Below are 14,514 nucleotides of genomic sequence, written 5' to 3'. Positions count from 1 at the left end.
GTAGAGACATAGTGAGGATGTTTAAATGTTTAGCTTTTGTTTTTATTTTGTTTCATGCTGTGTCCCAGCTTCTTTTGGAAAGTGGGATTGTAATAAAGCTACAGAAATATAACCTGTCTGATTTCTGTGTTCCTTTATTATATGTGCAGCTAAACGCTACAGAGTGGATCTGAACCCCAATTAGATTAATCCTCATACTTAGCATTCACACAGATTACATTTCAACTCTAGAAAATATTGTTTGACTCCTTTTAATGTTGCAGTTAACACTTTAAACCAACCTACATCCAAAATGACTATAATATTGCAAAATGTTTTATGATTTAAAATTTTCTTAATTTGAAGGGAGTTTAATGTTGAATTAAAAACTAACACATGGGACAGACAACATTGAAAATACTGGCCTTGAAAAGTCAGCAAGCTTTTGAAGTATTTTTTAATTAGATCTGACAGGTGACCATTGTAATTACAGTTCATTTTGATAATACTCCTTAATAACTGCAGTAACCACCCAGAAGTTACTTTGAGCAGTTATTAAGGGCTATTCAGCCATTTACATATTTTTTCACCTGTTTTTTTTACTACAGTAATTTTCATTTATGCACAGGTCTCTTAAGGTCCTGCCACAACATTTCAGTCAGGTTGGTGTCCGGACTTCGAATGGAGCATTGTAACACTGATTTTTTTTTTCTCTTTCAGCTGTTGTTTTGGAGATTTGGAAAGAGAAGAAAGAAAGAGCTTTATTTGTCACATACATTTACATGCAGTGAAATTCATTCTCTGCAGTTAACCCATCACACACATGGAGTATGTAGTACACACAGCACAGCATGGAGCAGGGGGCAGCCAAAGGGCGCCCGGGGAGCAACCTGGGGGGGTGGGCTTGCTCAGGGACCCACAGTGATGCCAGCCCGAGGATTTGAACCAGGGTCCTCTCAGTGATGAACCCTCTTCTTCTCCCCTAGGCCACCACTCCAGTTGCTGCTGTGCTTGGGATCGTTGTCCTGTTGCATGACTTCATTTTGGGCCAAACTTAAACTCATGGACAGACATTTAACTCCAGAATACTTTGATATGCAGAGGAGTTCGTGGTCGACTCAATGACTGCAGGGTGCCTAGGTCCTGTGCCTGAATCATTACCCGTCCACCACCATGTTTGACAGTTGCTATGAGGTGTTTGTGCTGATATGCTGTGGTGCGGTCCATTGTGGCCAAACATCTCCATTTCTTAGTTTCTCTGAGCATTTCACGGTGTGACCTTGTGGTGAATTTGCTGGGACGTCCACTCCTGGGAAGGTTGTCGGCTGTCTGATATGTTTTCCACTTGTGAATAATCGTTCTCACCACAGAACGATGGAATTGTTTGGAAAGTGCCTTATAATCCTTCCCAAACTGATGGACAGCAACAGTTGCTTCTCTGAGATCATTGCTGATGTCTTTCCTCCTTGGCATTGCTAGAGACCAGCAATTTATAGAAGTGCTCACAATTGCTGAGCACCTCAGTTAATCAGGTCCATTTGATTTTCAGCACCTGGCTGCTATGTACCCTCTGAGCAGTAAGGGTAGACTTTTCACACGCTGCTTCTGCCTTTTGGCTAATTTTTTATCAAATGAATTAAGTGCTGGATGCTCATAAACATGACTAAGGTTTCCAGTAATGAGGTCAGTGTATGTACAAGTAACACCTGTGAATCAAAAGCTCATACTCTACCCTGCTCAAAACACTCAGTTTCAGTCAGTTTTTTTCTTCTCCTGGGTCTGTATGATGCAAGAGAGAGTGGATATCCTAATATGGTCATGACAGCTTCACAGCTGTGAGGAGGAGTCAAAAAAACTGGTTAACATAAATGAGCTAAAATAGCTCACTCCAGACAGTAGGTGATCTGTGGGGATTATTCTGATCTGTATCTCATGCAACAATACTCTAGTAGATTTAAAAAATAGAAGTGCATTGTGTCTTACATGCAGCACACACAGTCATTCTGCTGCTGCCTCATAAGAGCCGATTGTTCTCTCACAGTCAAAAACAGTTGAGAGTCCCATGGATGGCAGCGTCCCCTGGGGACCTGTTTCAGCACCATATGCTCTCCTCCGCTGTTGAACCTCTCTCACACCAACTGTTGCACTGCACTGACCTTTAACCTCAGAATTCATAGGCGCAGTCACTAAACCACAGCTGATGTATTTGGTCAACCCCCCCCCCAAAAAAAACAAAAAAAAAAACTAAATCTGATAATGTGGGCACCATGTCAGCTGTCATTTTCCGTTAGCAGACTGAGGTGATGTGCAGGACTTAACTCTGTTCTTAACATAAAATCCCACCAAAAATGCATTCATGCTGTGTAATATTTGACTAAAAATATAAACTTCTTATGATACTGCGAGTTTGCATAAGGCACATTTTTATTAATTGAAGGTTTCTGAAATTTTTGCTGAGTCCTGTGGTACACAGAATGGGCGTGTGAGTGTAATTTAATGTGTCTAAGTGCCCTTGAAAACATCCTATAGGTGTGTTTGAGATCTATAAGAACGCTGCATTAGATTGGCATTGTGTTTAGCATAACTTCCTTTTTACTTTTTGAGCAATAAAATTTATGTCACAAGCAAGAAAGCATTTGTCTGTATCTTAAATAGCTTAAAGCCACTTGATTCTATGACATGTAGATCATAAACACAGAGGAGATCGGGCTTTCGCAGTTGTTGCCCCAAAATTATGGAATGCATTGCCTCTTCACATCAAGACCTCCCCAACAGTTGACATTTTTAAAACCCGGTTGAAAACTCACTTTTATTCCATGGCTTTTACTGAGTCCTGATATGTTATTTTAACAATTTTTTATTTTCGTTTTAGTTGATGCTTGTGTTATGTTATGTTTCATGTACTGTGTTGCTTTTGTACAGCACTTTGGTCAACTGTTGTTGTTTTTAAAAAAGTGCTTTAGAAATAAGTTTGACTTGACTTTGATAAATGTGTTTGATCATAAAATAACAACAGAGTGGAGTATTTAAAGTCTTAGGACTGTGTAAAGTCTCTAATGATCAGCAATTGTCCTTAAACAGCACACAGTTAGTGTCCAACTTTATTCAGTTAATACAAATAGGCTATAATCGGCTTACAGACTGATGTGTTATTGCTAAATCATAAGGTCCATTTCAACCAGCTGCAGAAATGTTTCTTCCTTCTCCTGCCAGGCTCTGTCCTGATGATCAAGTGCCCTGTGTCAGGTTCTTTTAATATCCTTGTGGAGCCCAACCAATCACCCTATAAGGCACCGCATAGGTTTAAGTGGCTCTTTAAAGGATTAAGACTTGGTTTTATGTTTTTAATTGAATACACGGAATGGTTTGAGCTATAGTAAAGAGCCGGGGGCTAAAGAGCAAACAAAGATTGGTGTACATGGATGGATGCCCAGATATCTCAGTGAGAACCTCCGACTTTTACTGCACTGGCGTGGCGGCATTTCCGTGCGTTTTCCTGGTGTTTCCACATCTCTTCAAAAGGCTTTTGAGCGTTAAGAGGTTTTAGGGTTAAGGTTAGGGTTAGGCACTTGCTACGATACGACGGAAAAGAGTGCATAATGTCAAAAGGTATGTGTGCGTGTTTGTGAGTGTGTGCGCTCTCTGACCCTCGGTGGAGAATCTGAGCATACTTGTATTGCTTTTACTGCCTTAAAAAAAAAAAAAAAAGAGGCCTCCGCATACTGTTGACGCTCTGCTGTCTAATAGCGGCTGAAAGCTTTGATCAGCACGTATCCTCCGCTCCCATTTGTTTCCTCACACGCTCACCCTCCACCCCCTCCATCTGGGTTTCCTAATTAGCCTGCCTCTTCCTATAGTAATCTAGGATCATCAGACAATGAACAACATGGTCAACTTTTTTTTTCCATAGATAGGTTATTATCTATACCCTATTGGTCACAACGCTGTGAAATATAAGTGATTTTTATTTAGATTTACGAGGAGAAACCGGCTCTTCACTGTGTGTGATTATACATGGATGAGGGGGCCGTGCTGCTCTGTGAGGACCTCCGACGGTGCGTCTGGATGACCGGTCCAGACAGGATCTAACATGCATTTGTTAACGCGGTCATTGTAACTGAGGTGAGAGCAAAGACACTTTCGGAGAGGTGCGACTGCTTCGCGCGCACGCACGCACCGCACTGCGCGCCCTCGTGTGCTGGGACCGCGTGTCGGATCCATGAACGGAGTAAGAGGAAAGTTGATGTTGGGGGCATACTCTTCATTTTTTAATCATTAGGCTACTTATTAAAATGTTTCACACGTCAAAAAGGGATCAAGTGCTGCTTTGTACTGTTTCAGCTTGAAATACATTAGCATAAATTCTATATGAATCAGTGTTTTTCGGATGTAAGCACACTTACCCATTTTTTCTTTTCTGTTTGATAATCATGCTATAAAACCGGAGGCCTGTCAGACAAAAGAATTTTGAGTTACATTATTTTATTTAGAAAAATTCAGACATCTTTACTTGTAAAACATTTCTAAACACCTTACAGCATAAAATGGTCATTCTTAAAGGATCTACTGGTCCAATAAACTACAGGAATTTCTGAAATACAATAGAAATATTTATATTAATCAGGGCATTGCCAAACTTCTCAGTTTCTAAAAAGAGCTTTTCTCTTCATACAAATCCTATATACACTGAAGTATAGACAAAACAAGAGGGAAAGTCACGCCCTGTGTCTTTTCTGTCCTTTGTTGAGCGGTAAGTGTGTTGAGAGGGATTGCTTTTTGTTTCTCCAGGTGTAAAGAAAAATCACAAGAGGACTCAAAGCCAGGGTGTTGTTACTGAAAAGAAAAGGAGGACTGTTTTTTCAGAAGGGGCCCAAGAGTAGCAGATCTCTCTGATGAGATAAAGGAAAATCCACCTTTTAATCCACTCTTCATTAAAAAACTATATATATATATATATATATATATATATATATATATATATATATATATATATACACTCCAGGAGCAATTGTGATGAAATTTTCTCCCACTAACTTGAAGTGGCTATTTCATTTACTGATTTCAAAGATTTCCCAGAACTGGGGGAAATCTCTGTAAATGTTTTTCTTTTCAGCTGTGGCTGAAAAGAAAATCCAGTCATTCTCCAGTGTCCAGTAGCTTCACTGCACAATGATCAGCTGAGGCTTTTTTTGGTGGCTAAATAGGTCTCTGTCTCTTACAGACTTTAATTACTGGACATCAGCGCCGCGAGTTCAGGGTTTTAAGGAAAATCCATGCATGTCCGTCTTCCTAACTGGTCTACATGAGGCTAAAATGGTACAGCCACAAAGTGTTCTTGTATTGTCGGGTGGAATTTTCTCTTTCGGCAGGGTGCTCTGTGTCACACTATAAAAAATAAAGCCCATAATCCCTCTTTCAACACATCCCAACTGTATTCCATCCAATCTCCCACCAATACCCTACCAAGGTCTCCACATAGACCGAGAGTAGGTCATGTTGGGCATGCTCGGGGCCTCCCTGTTCTCCACGCCCTCCGTAGAGCTCTGGCTGTGATCACTGTCAGTCTCGTCCAGGTCAGAGCACAAGTCTTCACTGGACATGGAGGAAGGGGCCGGTGAGAGGGCAGAAGATGATCCGCAGGAGAAACTCCGTTCACCAGGAGAAGCCAGAGTAGTGCAGAGCGCCTCGCTGCCTCCATGCCAAGTGCTGCTGCTGCTGCCTCCAGAAGTGTCCATGATTAAATCCGTCAGCATGTCCTGGAGGTGGTCCTCGTTCAGGGGCATGCACTCCAGGAGATGGTTGAGGAGCTCAGCCGCCACTGTTGCATCAATCCCGGGACAGCTGGACACAAACATGTGGACCTCGTGCATGCACTGGATGTAGCCAGCTGCAAACCGCTCGCTGGCTTCTCGGTTTAGTGTCTCTGCCTCTGCGAGAGGAGAGACACAACTGCTCAGGATCCAATGCACTGACAATGCAGAACTGAAGAATTCCTACTTTATTTACTATTTCGACACGCTGAACATTGGCTCGCCTTTACTACACTACAATTATGTAACAGCTAAAAATAATTATTTTCAGTCAGTTGTGTGTGCATTTTTCCCACACAACACTGTCCTATAGAATATGACCCACTGTTATAAAGTAATGACAAATTGCTCCAGCTATACATGCAACATAATGCAACACATTAATACAAACCTCTGACGGTGATGATTCTGCAGAATAAGTGCTTTTTCTTGTAAAATACTGTATAAAATATTTAGATGAATTAATGATATTAAACACATTGATACTGTGACTTAAAATCTCCAACTGAGCCCTCGTTTGCTCATCAGTCTAAATGTTTTCATCAAGGATTGCCTGATTCATTGGATGCTCGTCTTAGTCAGCATAGGGTGAAAATTAACACTTGTCTTGCCTTTATAATGACAGTCACTCAGTGCTCAAGCACTCCCTCATTTGGCACTCTGATCACTCACATTTTATACAAATAGTTCTACAGGCTGGATACATATGGGCACACCTTGTTTCCGGTTCTTCAGTATGTCCTCCACCTTTTTCACGGTCAGCTCCAGCACCTCTGCGTTCTCCATCTTGGAATGAAACTGTGGAAACAAACCATATGCGCTTCAACCAGAACCCCGATTTACGCCTGTACTGTGTCACGGAGCAAAGTGGACTGTGGGGCGGACGGTATGCGCGCTCCGTACTTACGTCTGTGTCTGCCAGCAAAGTCCGCAGCTCCTGCAAACTCTCGTTGATGCGAGCTCGCCTCTTCTTTTCCACCAGAGGCTTCCTCGTCTGCAGGAACACAGAAAGAAAGAAAGAAAGAAAGCACTTCAGTGACAGGAAAAAAAAAAAAAAAGCACTATTGAAGTCCTGAGCGTCCACCTGTCCGTATCCGCGCGTGCGTGGTTAATTGACGCGTAAAGGAAACGCAGCGCCACTGAAAAGGTTGATTAAAGGATGTAATTAACTTTACATTGTTTGGTTTTCCTCTGGAGTGAACCATCCCTGACTTATAACCGTGCAGACGCAGCGTTAAAGTGGTGTGACAAGTGCGTCACTACCAAGTGTCTCTGGACAGTGCCACCACCAGTCCTACCTTTCTGTCCGCTTTCTGTATCCCGCAGTAGGACTCATCTTCATCTTTCACATCAAGTCCGATGTTGTTTGGCCGAGCCGAGGGGGCCATGTTGGATGGATCGGCGCGTCTGTGGCTTCTCCCACTGCTGCTTGTACCTCCTGAGTGGTCCTCGAGGGGCAGCTGGCAAACGGAACCGGTTAGAAAAAAAAATCGACAAACTCGTAGGCGAGGCGAGGCGCCCTCTGTTTATTGTGTAATCCTAGTCAGACGTGCTGCTGGCGCTGAGTGGCTGTTGTTAGTATTTATAGGGGCTTATTAGCATGTGAATAGGGGCTGTGCCGCTCTCGCTGGGGGACAACAGAGCGCACACGGCCGGAGCCAATGAGCGCTCTCTCCCTTTGTCTGCGGTCAGCCCAGGTCTGCGCCCCGAGGAGCTGAACTGGCTTTAATCAGACAATTTGTTGGGTTAGGGGAGCGAGCGCTCGGGTTTTCCCTTCTGTTAGTGCCAATGAACTGCGCGCACTTCTCATTCAGTTGTACAAAATTCATTAGCACGCAGACACAGAATAGACTGCCAGTAGATTGGGTTTAACTTTTGTTTTCATTCAAACGATATTATTTAAGCATAAATGTTCATGTGTTAGAGTAGGCCTCAAATATATGTTTAAACTCAAGAAATAAAATGAAATGCTTCAGGTCATCAAATATAAACCGGTGAGTTATTTATTCAAATCGAATCAAAATTCTTGTTGGACGCTGTTGTTTTTACAGGACATCGAGGCATTTAAACTCTGCCCGGTCTCTTTTTCTGCCCGACCTCTTTTCCTTTCTGCTGGCTTTTGTGTCCGAGCTTCAGCAGATTTACCCGTCTGTTGGGCGGATGTAACGCGATGCCTTCAGTTGGCAGCTGCTACTGCTGGCGGCCCCTCGCCCAAAACTGAATCAGCTCGGGGAATTAAGGGCCCTTCTCCAAAGAAAGCGACAGGTGTTGGCCTGCTCCTCGTTTGTTCTCCCCGTTGTTCGGTGACTTCTGATTTGTGTGCAACTGCATTCTCACGTTGCCTGCTCTGCAGCGTGGCTGACCTTTTGCTGTTTGTGCGTGTAAACGTGCAAGAAAAAGAAAAGAAAAATGCGGCTGCTGTAATATAGACATATGCACTAGTGAGAATGGTGTTCTTATGATATCAGTGTGGTGTTCTCTTCGTTGGGTGTGCTGGTACATGCATCGTGTATTTGTAAGAGCCCTCTGCCCTGGTTATTACACGTTTTGCATAAGTCATTTTCATTCAAATGACTCCCCCGCAATAGAGCAGCTCAGTCAGCATGCATCTGTGAAAGCTTCCAGGTAAATGCAGTGCTGCGTGTTCAGTTGCTGCTTTACGCACTGTTTCCACAATTGCGCAGCAGCATTTCCGCTAAGACGCGCCACTAAACTCAGATGCCCCGAATGAATGAAGCCCTTCAGACCTTTGAAGTGAAGGGTTTTTTTGGCACCTCGCCACCCCCAGATCTCTTGTTCCAGAGAGCTTTAATGGTGTGGACTGTGGAGAGAGCAGCTGTCTCGGCGCGCTTTTGTTGGCGAGCTCCGCCGAGGGACCAGGCGTCCCCCTCTGTCTCTCTCCCTCTCTCTTCAGACCAGCCGCCTGGCTCCATGTGGCGGCCAATCACAGGGACCATAATAGCGGGAGAATGGGACACTCGCACGTTTGCACTTCTCAGAAGCAAATGATGAATTGCATCTTTATTAAAACGCGAATGTATGAGCCATCCTGACGTTTTTTTTCCCCTTTTGCTTCCAGATGGCTAAAAAGCCCCCCCCGCTCCCCCCCGCCCCCGAACCCGTTTCAAACCTCATTGGGTTATTTATCTGCTTCTCTTATTATTGTAATTTTCATAGTATAACAAACGCTAAATGAAGCTAATAAAGCTCGGTGACAGTGTGAACCATAAAAAGCTTGTCCTCTCATGTCACAAACACACAATGCTGGCATCATTTATAATTACAAATCATGATAGTCAGTAATACCTCCTGCAGATGCGTGTCAGCGGGTATTGATCCATGTGTCATTTCCCCCAGATCATCAGATCACAAAGAAACAAACTTTATGACTAAGCTTATGTTCTAATAAAGAAACATTAAAAATAGCTCTGTATTAGATATGCTGCAAGACTGTTCCTTTCTTGCCACGACCTATTAGAAATGCCTTGTGTGAAAAAGAAAAACCTTAGCTGTATTTGAGGAACTGGAATCTATCAATTACACATGAGCCAGGAAACAGTTGTGTTATGATGTGGGTGCACTGACTTCAGTTATAAGTGGATCAAAAAAGCAGTTCACCTCCTGATATACATGTTACCAGCAGTCAGACACTGCACATGTTTTTCAGTGAAGATGTCATTTTGAGTGTAAATCACAGCTGAGTAACATTTATTCCATTCAGTGTCAGCGTCCTGCTATAGACAGTGTTTCACAGCAGAGATTTGGCTTGTCATAGCAGAGAAAGCACTTCTGATACTGAAAACAGTAACCCCCCCCCCCCCCCCCATTCCATTTACAACTCCAATTCCAAAACAGCTGGATTACTGTGTAAATAAAATGTAAATAAAAATAGAATAGAATGATTTTTAAATCTCATTAACCTATATTTAATTCATAATAAAATATTAAAAAAACAAACAAACAAATGTTTAAACTGAGAAAATATTCTGTTTTGAGAAAACAAATTCATTTTCAATATGAGGGCAGCAACATATCTCAAAAAAGTTGGAACGGGTCCACATTCACCACTGTGTAGCATCCCCTCTTTTTTTAACAACAGTCCATAAATGTCTGGGAACTGAGGAGAGCAGCTGCTGGACTTTTGGGAGAGGAATGTTGTCCCGTTCATGTCTGATAGAAGATTCTTGCTGCTCAACACTTTGTTGTTTTTTCATTTCATGATGCACCAAAAGTGCTGCAGGCAGGCCAGTTCAGCACCCAGACTCTTCTACTGCAAAGCCATGCTGTTGTAATAGTTGCAGTGTGCAGTTTAGCAGTCTCTTGCTGAAATATGCAAGGCCTTTCTTGAAAAAAGATGCCTTCTGCATGGGCTCATATGTTGCTCTAAAATATATATAAAATATATATCTTTGAGCGCTGATGGTGAATTCCAGATGTGCAAGCTGCCAATTCCTAATGCACCCCCATGCCATCAGAAATGCTGGCTTTAGAACTGAGCGCTGAAAACAAGATAAATGGCCTCTCTCCTCTTCAGTTGCAGAGGATGTGGTACCCATGTTTTCCAAAAAGAATTTCACATTTTAATTATCTGACCACAGAGCAATTTTCCACTTTGCCTCAGTCCATTTTAAATGAGTTTTGGCCCAGAGAAGATGGCAGAGTTTCCTCATCATGTTCACATGGCTTCTTCTCTGCATGATAGAGCTCTAACCTGCATTTGTGGATGGCACGGTGATCTGTGTTCACAGACAGTGATTTCTGGAAGTGTTCCTGAGCCCATGCAGTGATTTCCCTGACAGAATCATGCCTGTTTTTAATGCAGTGCTGTCTGAGAGCTGGGAGATCATGGACATCCAACACTGATTTTCTGTCTTGTCACTTGTGCACAGAGATTTCTTCAGAATCTGTCGGATTATGTTCTGTAGATTATGAGATATTCAAAATATTTGCAATTTTACATTGAGGAACATTAATGGGAAATTGTTCCACAATTTGTAGATGCAATCTTTTTTTGTTTTTGCAGATTGATGAACCTCTGCCCATTATTACTTCTGAGAAACTCGGCCTCTCTAAGATGCTCTTTTTATACCCAATTATGTTACTGACCTGTTGCCAGTTAATTTAATTACAAGCTGCTCCTTCAACTGTTTCTTTTTAGCTGTACATGTTCTCAGTTGAAATATTTGATAGATTTTCTGTGTTCTATTGTGAATAAAATATGGGTTTATGAGAATCATTGCATTCAATTTTTATTCACATTTTACACAGCCTTTGAAGGGTTTTGGTATTAGGGTTGCATATTAGTTGGTCCCAGGGTGCTGGTGTTATGTAAACTGGCTTACTGGGGCATTATGAATGTTGGGACACTTCAAAAGTGAAGAGCCATCTTTTATGTTATTACTGACATCTGTTCTCTTCCTTCTATGAAAAGTCCAAATGTTATATTACATTAATATGTTAATAATATAGCATTAACTGCTCCTTTTAGCTCTGTTTAACCAACTAAACTACAACTGAGCATAAATATATGAGTCTAGGTAGGACTCAGGTGTTTTCTGTCTGATGTTGTCACATTTTAAGCAGGTGGCATGTTTTGAGTTTAGCACTAGAAGCAGAAGCCCACTGCTGGAAACGTAGTCAGACTGACTTTCTCAGTGTCTGAATTTTGAACTGTTGAAATGCTGAGCTAAAAGAGGCTAAAAGAGGTGCACTAGTATGCATTACTTTGTCACTTTATGTGACCTGTTTTATGACCATTGCATGGCAATAGTCCATCCATCTATCCATGAATCCATTTTCTTAGCTATCCAGTCCAGAGTCACAAGAGGGCTGGAGCCTGTCCCAGCTGTCAGTGGGTGAGAGACAGGATACACCTGGACATGTCACCAGGCACTGCTATTTATGTTGTTATGGTATTCATTGATGAATTAAGCTTTAAAATGCTGTCCAAAACATTTAGTCAAATGGCATGTAATCCATAAAAAATTAGATAGTAATATCTAATTGAAATAAACACTTGTAGGCCTCTTTTTCTGAGCATTTGCAGAACTAAAATTGCAAGATTTTAATAGCAAAATACTCTAAACATAGGCAGCTTTGTGGAGACCAGAGCAGGTTCTTGTATCCTGTCAAGACACAACTGAAAAGAGCACCTGTATGCAAACATGCTGACAAAGCTCATAAAATCTGTGTGAATGCATAATATGTTTTATTATTAATAATGTTTAGGTTAATACAGCAAAGGAGGAAGACATAGAAATCTATGCAAAGGCCAAGAAGGTGGTCTAAGAAGCAAAGTCATGCTTTATAATAACAATAAATAAAGCGTTAATACGATAAATATAAGAAAGATTAATAAGAGCCTTCTATAATGCAGGCTACAAGAGAACAACTTCTGAAGGGAAGTACTGAGAAAAGGTCTGTATAGAATCATTATAGCACACCTACAATAATAATCACTGGAACAAAACCGCCCCACACGTTTGTCTTCCAAGCAGCATATCTATAAGATACATAACAGAGGATGGTCTAACAAAATGGACAGTAATCCAGCAGTTCACCAGGGCCTCCACATCTCAAGCATCCCCAGGTGGGAGTTGTGGAGGGCTGGTCTCTCCTGATGTCCAGCCTCTCTCTGGAACTGGTCTCCTCTGAGGGGTGTCCCTGGGATGCCTTGGCCGGCCGGAGGAGCAACATCGAGTCTGGGTGTGGGCTGGGTGAGGGGGCGCTCATCGGTGGACCTGGGCAGCGACTTGAGGAGGTGGTTAAGTAGACGGGAGCCCAGAGTTTTGTCCATCCAATCACAGGTCAGGAGCATGTTGTGGACCTCGTGCATGCACTGGATGTAGCCTGTGCTGTATCTCTGCTGCGCCTCCAGGCCTAATGTGGGATCTGAATGAGGGGAGAAAAAGACTGGAAGAGTGAGGCTGCGTGTGTCACAGCGACCCCTCGTGGTAATGCCAAAATCTACATTAACCAACTGACTTCAATTACACTTCTATCTGTGGCTCAGCACCTCAGAAAGACTTTATTTACTAATCCATCCACTTTCATCTATCCATCAGTTCCACATATCAGTGCTCTAAGCGTTACCACCTGAAAACACTGTCAGACCTCCAACGTATACCATGACATGTGCTGATGCTGCCCCCTGCTGCCTGATATCAACTTGGTCAGTGGATTTTCAGCCCAAATCGAAGAACCTCATTTATTATCAGTTTATTACGCATATTGTCCCCTCAAGAAACAAAATCAAGAGATATAAACGAAAGTCGGTTTTAATAAAAAAAGTAGAAAAGTAAAAACAAAAATCCCAAACGATCTTGTAATCAACCAAGTGCTCAGCTCCTTACCGTTAACTTTATTGTTCTGGATGTTCTGCAGATGTTTCACCGTCATCTCCAAAATATCGGCTTTCTCCAGTTTGGATTGCTGTTGAGAGACGAGAAGCCTTACAGATACTCAGCCCTCGCTGTTTACTCGTGGAGGGCAGATGAGACACGTGAGGACAATACTCACATCCAGCCTGAACGCTCCGATCACGGTTTCTTTGAGCTGATCCAAACAGTTGTTTATCCTCTCCCGTCGTTTCCTCTCAATGAGCGGCTTTCTGAGCTGTAAAAAGTAATGAAACAACGTAGGAGCAGGTAAGAAAGAAGAGGTAAGAGGGTAGGAAAACAAGATGGATGGAGGCACGATGCCGGATTATTAGAAGAAAAAAAAAGAAAAAGAAAAAAACAAGTCCCAACGCAGAGTATTCCCAGTACCTTTCTCTCCTCCTTTGCACTAGGATGTTTCCCAAAATTGTGCGCCATAGATGAAGCAGTCATGTTTCAACCTATGGTGTGTGTGTGTGCGCATATGTGTGTGTGCGCGCGCGCACTTTTGTCCCTTCTCCCCTGAATCTCGGTTCGTCTCTAGGGTCCTCGGCGCGGCGCGACCCTCTTATTTATAGGGCGCAATTAGCATGTGAATGCTCCAACTCTTTGGCTGCGGGATTTTCCCACACACGGGGTCCCATCAGTCAAGACTGACAGGTCACTGGCTCCATTGAATAGGCGAGAGACCCGGCCTGGAAAAAAAAAAAAAAAAAGCTCACAAGCGACAGATGTCCAGCCTGAAACCATCGCGCTATACCCTCCCTCCACCCCTCCATCAAAAAAAAAAAAAGAAAAAGAAAAAGAAAAAGAAAAAAAAAGTTTCCTCTCCTCCCAGGGATGAACAAGAGTGTGCAATTACCGTGCTTTACTCCCGGGAGCCCCTCGTCTATTCTTTTCAAAGGCAACATTACACTACCTGCAAAAAGGCCAAACCTATTTCCTCAAAGCTCACAGGACGACACAATAGATTGACAAATCACCTGAGAATATATCAGATCGCATTTCTGTCACCTATTATATTTAATATTCATATCTTTAAAATCCTCAAAATCCTTTTAACTGCAGCTGGTTGCACTAAGAAAGTCTCTACTTTTGGGGGAGGTAAGGAGGGGGGGGGGGGGGGGGGGGCTGCGTGTATTTTTCCTGCTTTGATCACTTTCCGTGTTTTTAAATCTCAGACATCTGCTGTTAACTGTTTGCGAGCAGATACCCCCCTTCCCCGTCACTTCCCTCCTCCTACCTTTGGGTCCCTTAAAGTGGGGGCCCTTGTTTCAGAGCCACGCGACTGCCAGGCGAATGCCGGGTCGTGGGAAACGGGGCCGGACAAAGACCGCTATTCACCCAAA

The 14,514-nt window shown here is 42.8% G+C and overlaps 2 protein-coding genes across 2 annotated transcripts; both read right to left on the bottom strand.

Annotated features, from left to right (window-relative positions):
- Window positions 1-4,955: 4,955 nt before the first annotated feature.
- her13 (hairy-related 13) lies at window positions 4,956-7,472 on the bottom strand. The gene is made up of 4 exons (XM_030744703.1): window positions 7,088-7,472; window positions 6,697-6,783; window positions 6,506-6,587; window positions 4,956-5,908 (listed from the first exon to the last, which is right to left on the bottom strand). The coding sequence occupies exons 1-4, from the start codon at window positions 7,175-7,177 to the stop codon at window positions 5,439-5,441; spliced, it is 729 nt and encodes a 242-aa protein (XP_030600563.1). The 5' UTR covers window positions 7,178-7,472; the 3' UTR covers window positions 4,956-5,438.
- A 4,520-nt stretch (window positions 7,473-11,992) lies between these two features.
- her8.2 (hairy-related 8.2) lies at window positions 11,993-13,709 on the bottom strand. Its single transcript, XM_030745176.1, has 4 exons — window positions 13,556-13,709; window positions 13,308-13,403; window positions 13,142-13,220; window positions 11,993-12,680 (listed from the first exon to the last, which is right to left on the bottom strand). Exons 1-4 carry the CDS (start codon window positions 13,616-13,618, stop codon window positions 12,346-12,348), a joined length of 573 nt encoding a protein of 190 aa, XP_030601036.1. The 5' UTR covers window positions 13,619-13,709; the 3' UTR covers window positions 11,993-12,345.
- Window positions 13,710-14,514: the final 805 nt, after the last annotated feature.

The sequence above is a fragment of the Archocentrus centrarchus genome, chromosome 13, assembly GCF_007364275.1.
Source record: "Archocentrus centrarchus isolate MPI-CPG fArcCen1 chromosome 13, fArcCen1, whole genome shotgun sequence".
NCBI classification, from domain to species: domain Eukaryota; kingdom Metazoa; phylum Chordata; class Actinopteri; order Cichliformes; family Cichlidae; genus Archocentrus; species Archocentrus centrarchus.
Note: the sequence above shows the minus strand (reverse complement) of the source record. Positions and strands in the feature narration are given on the sequence as shown.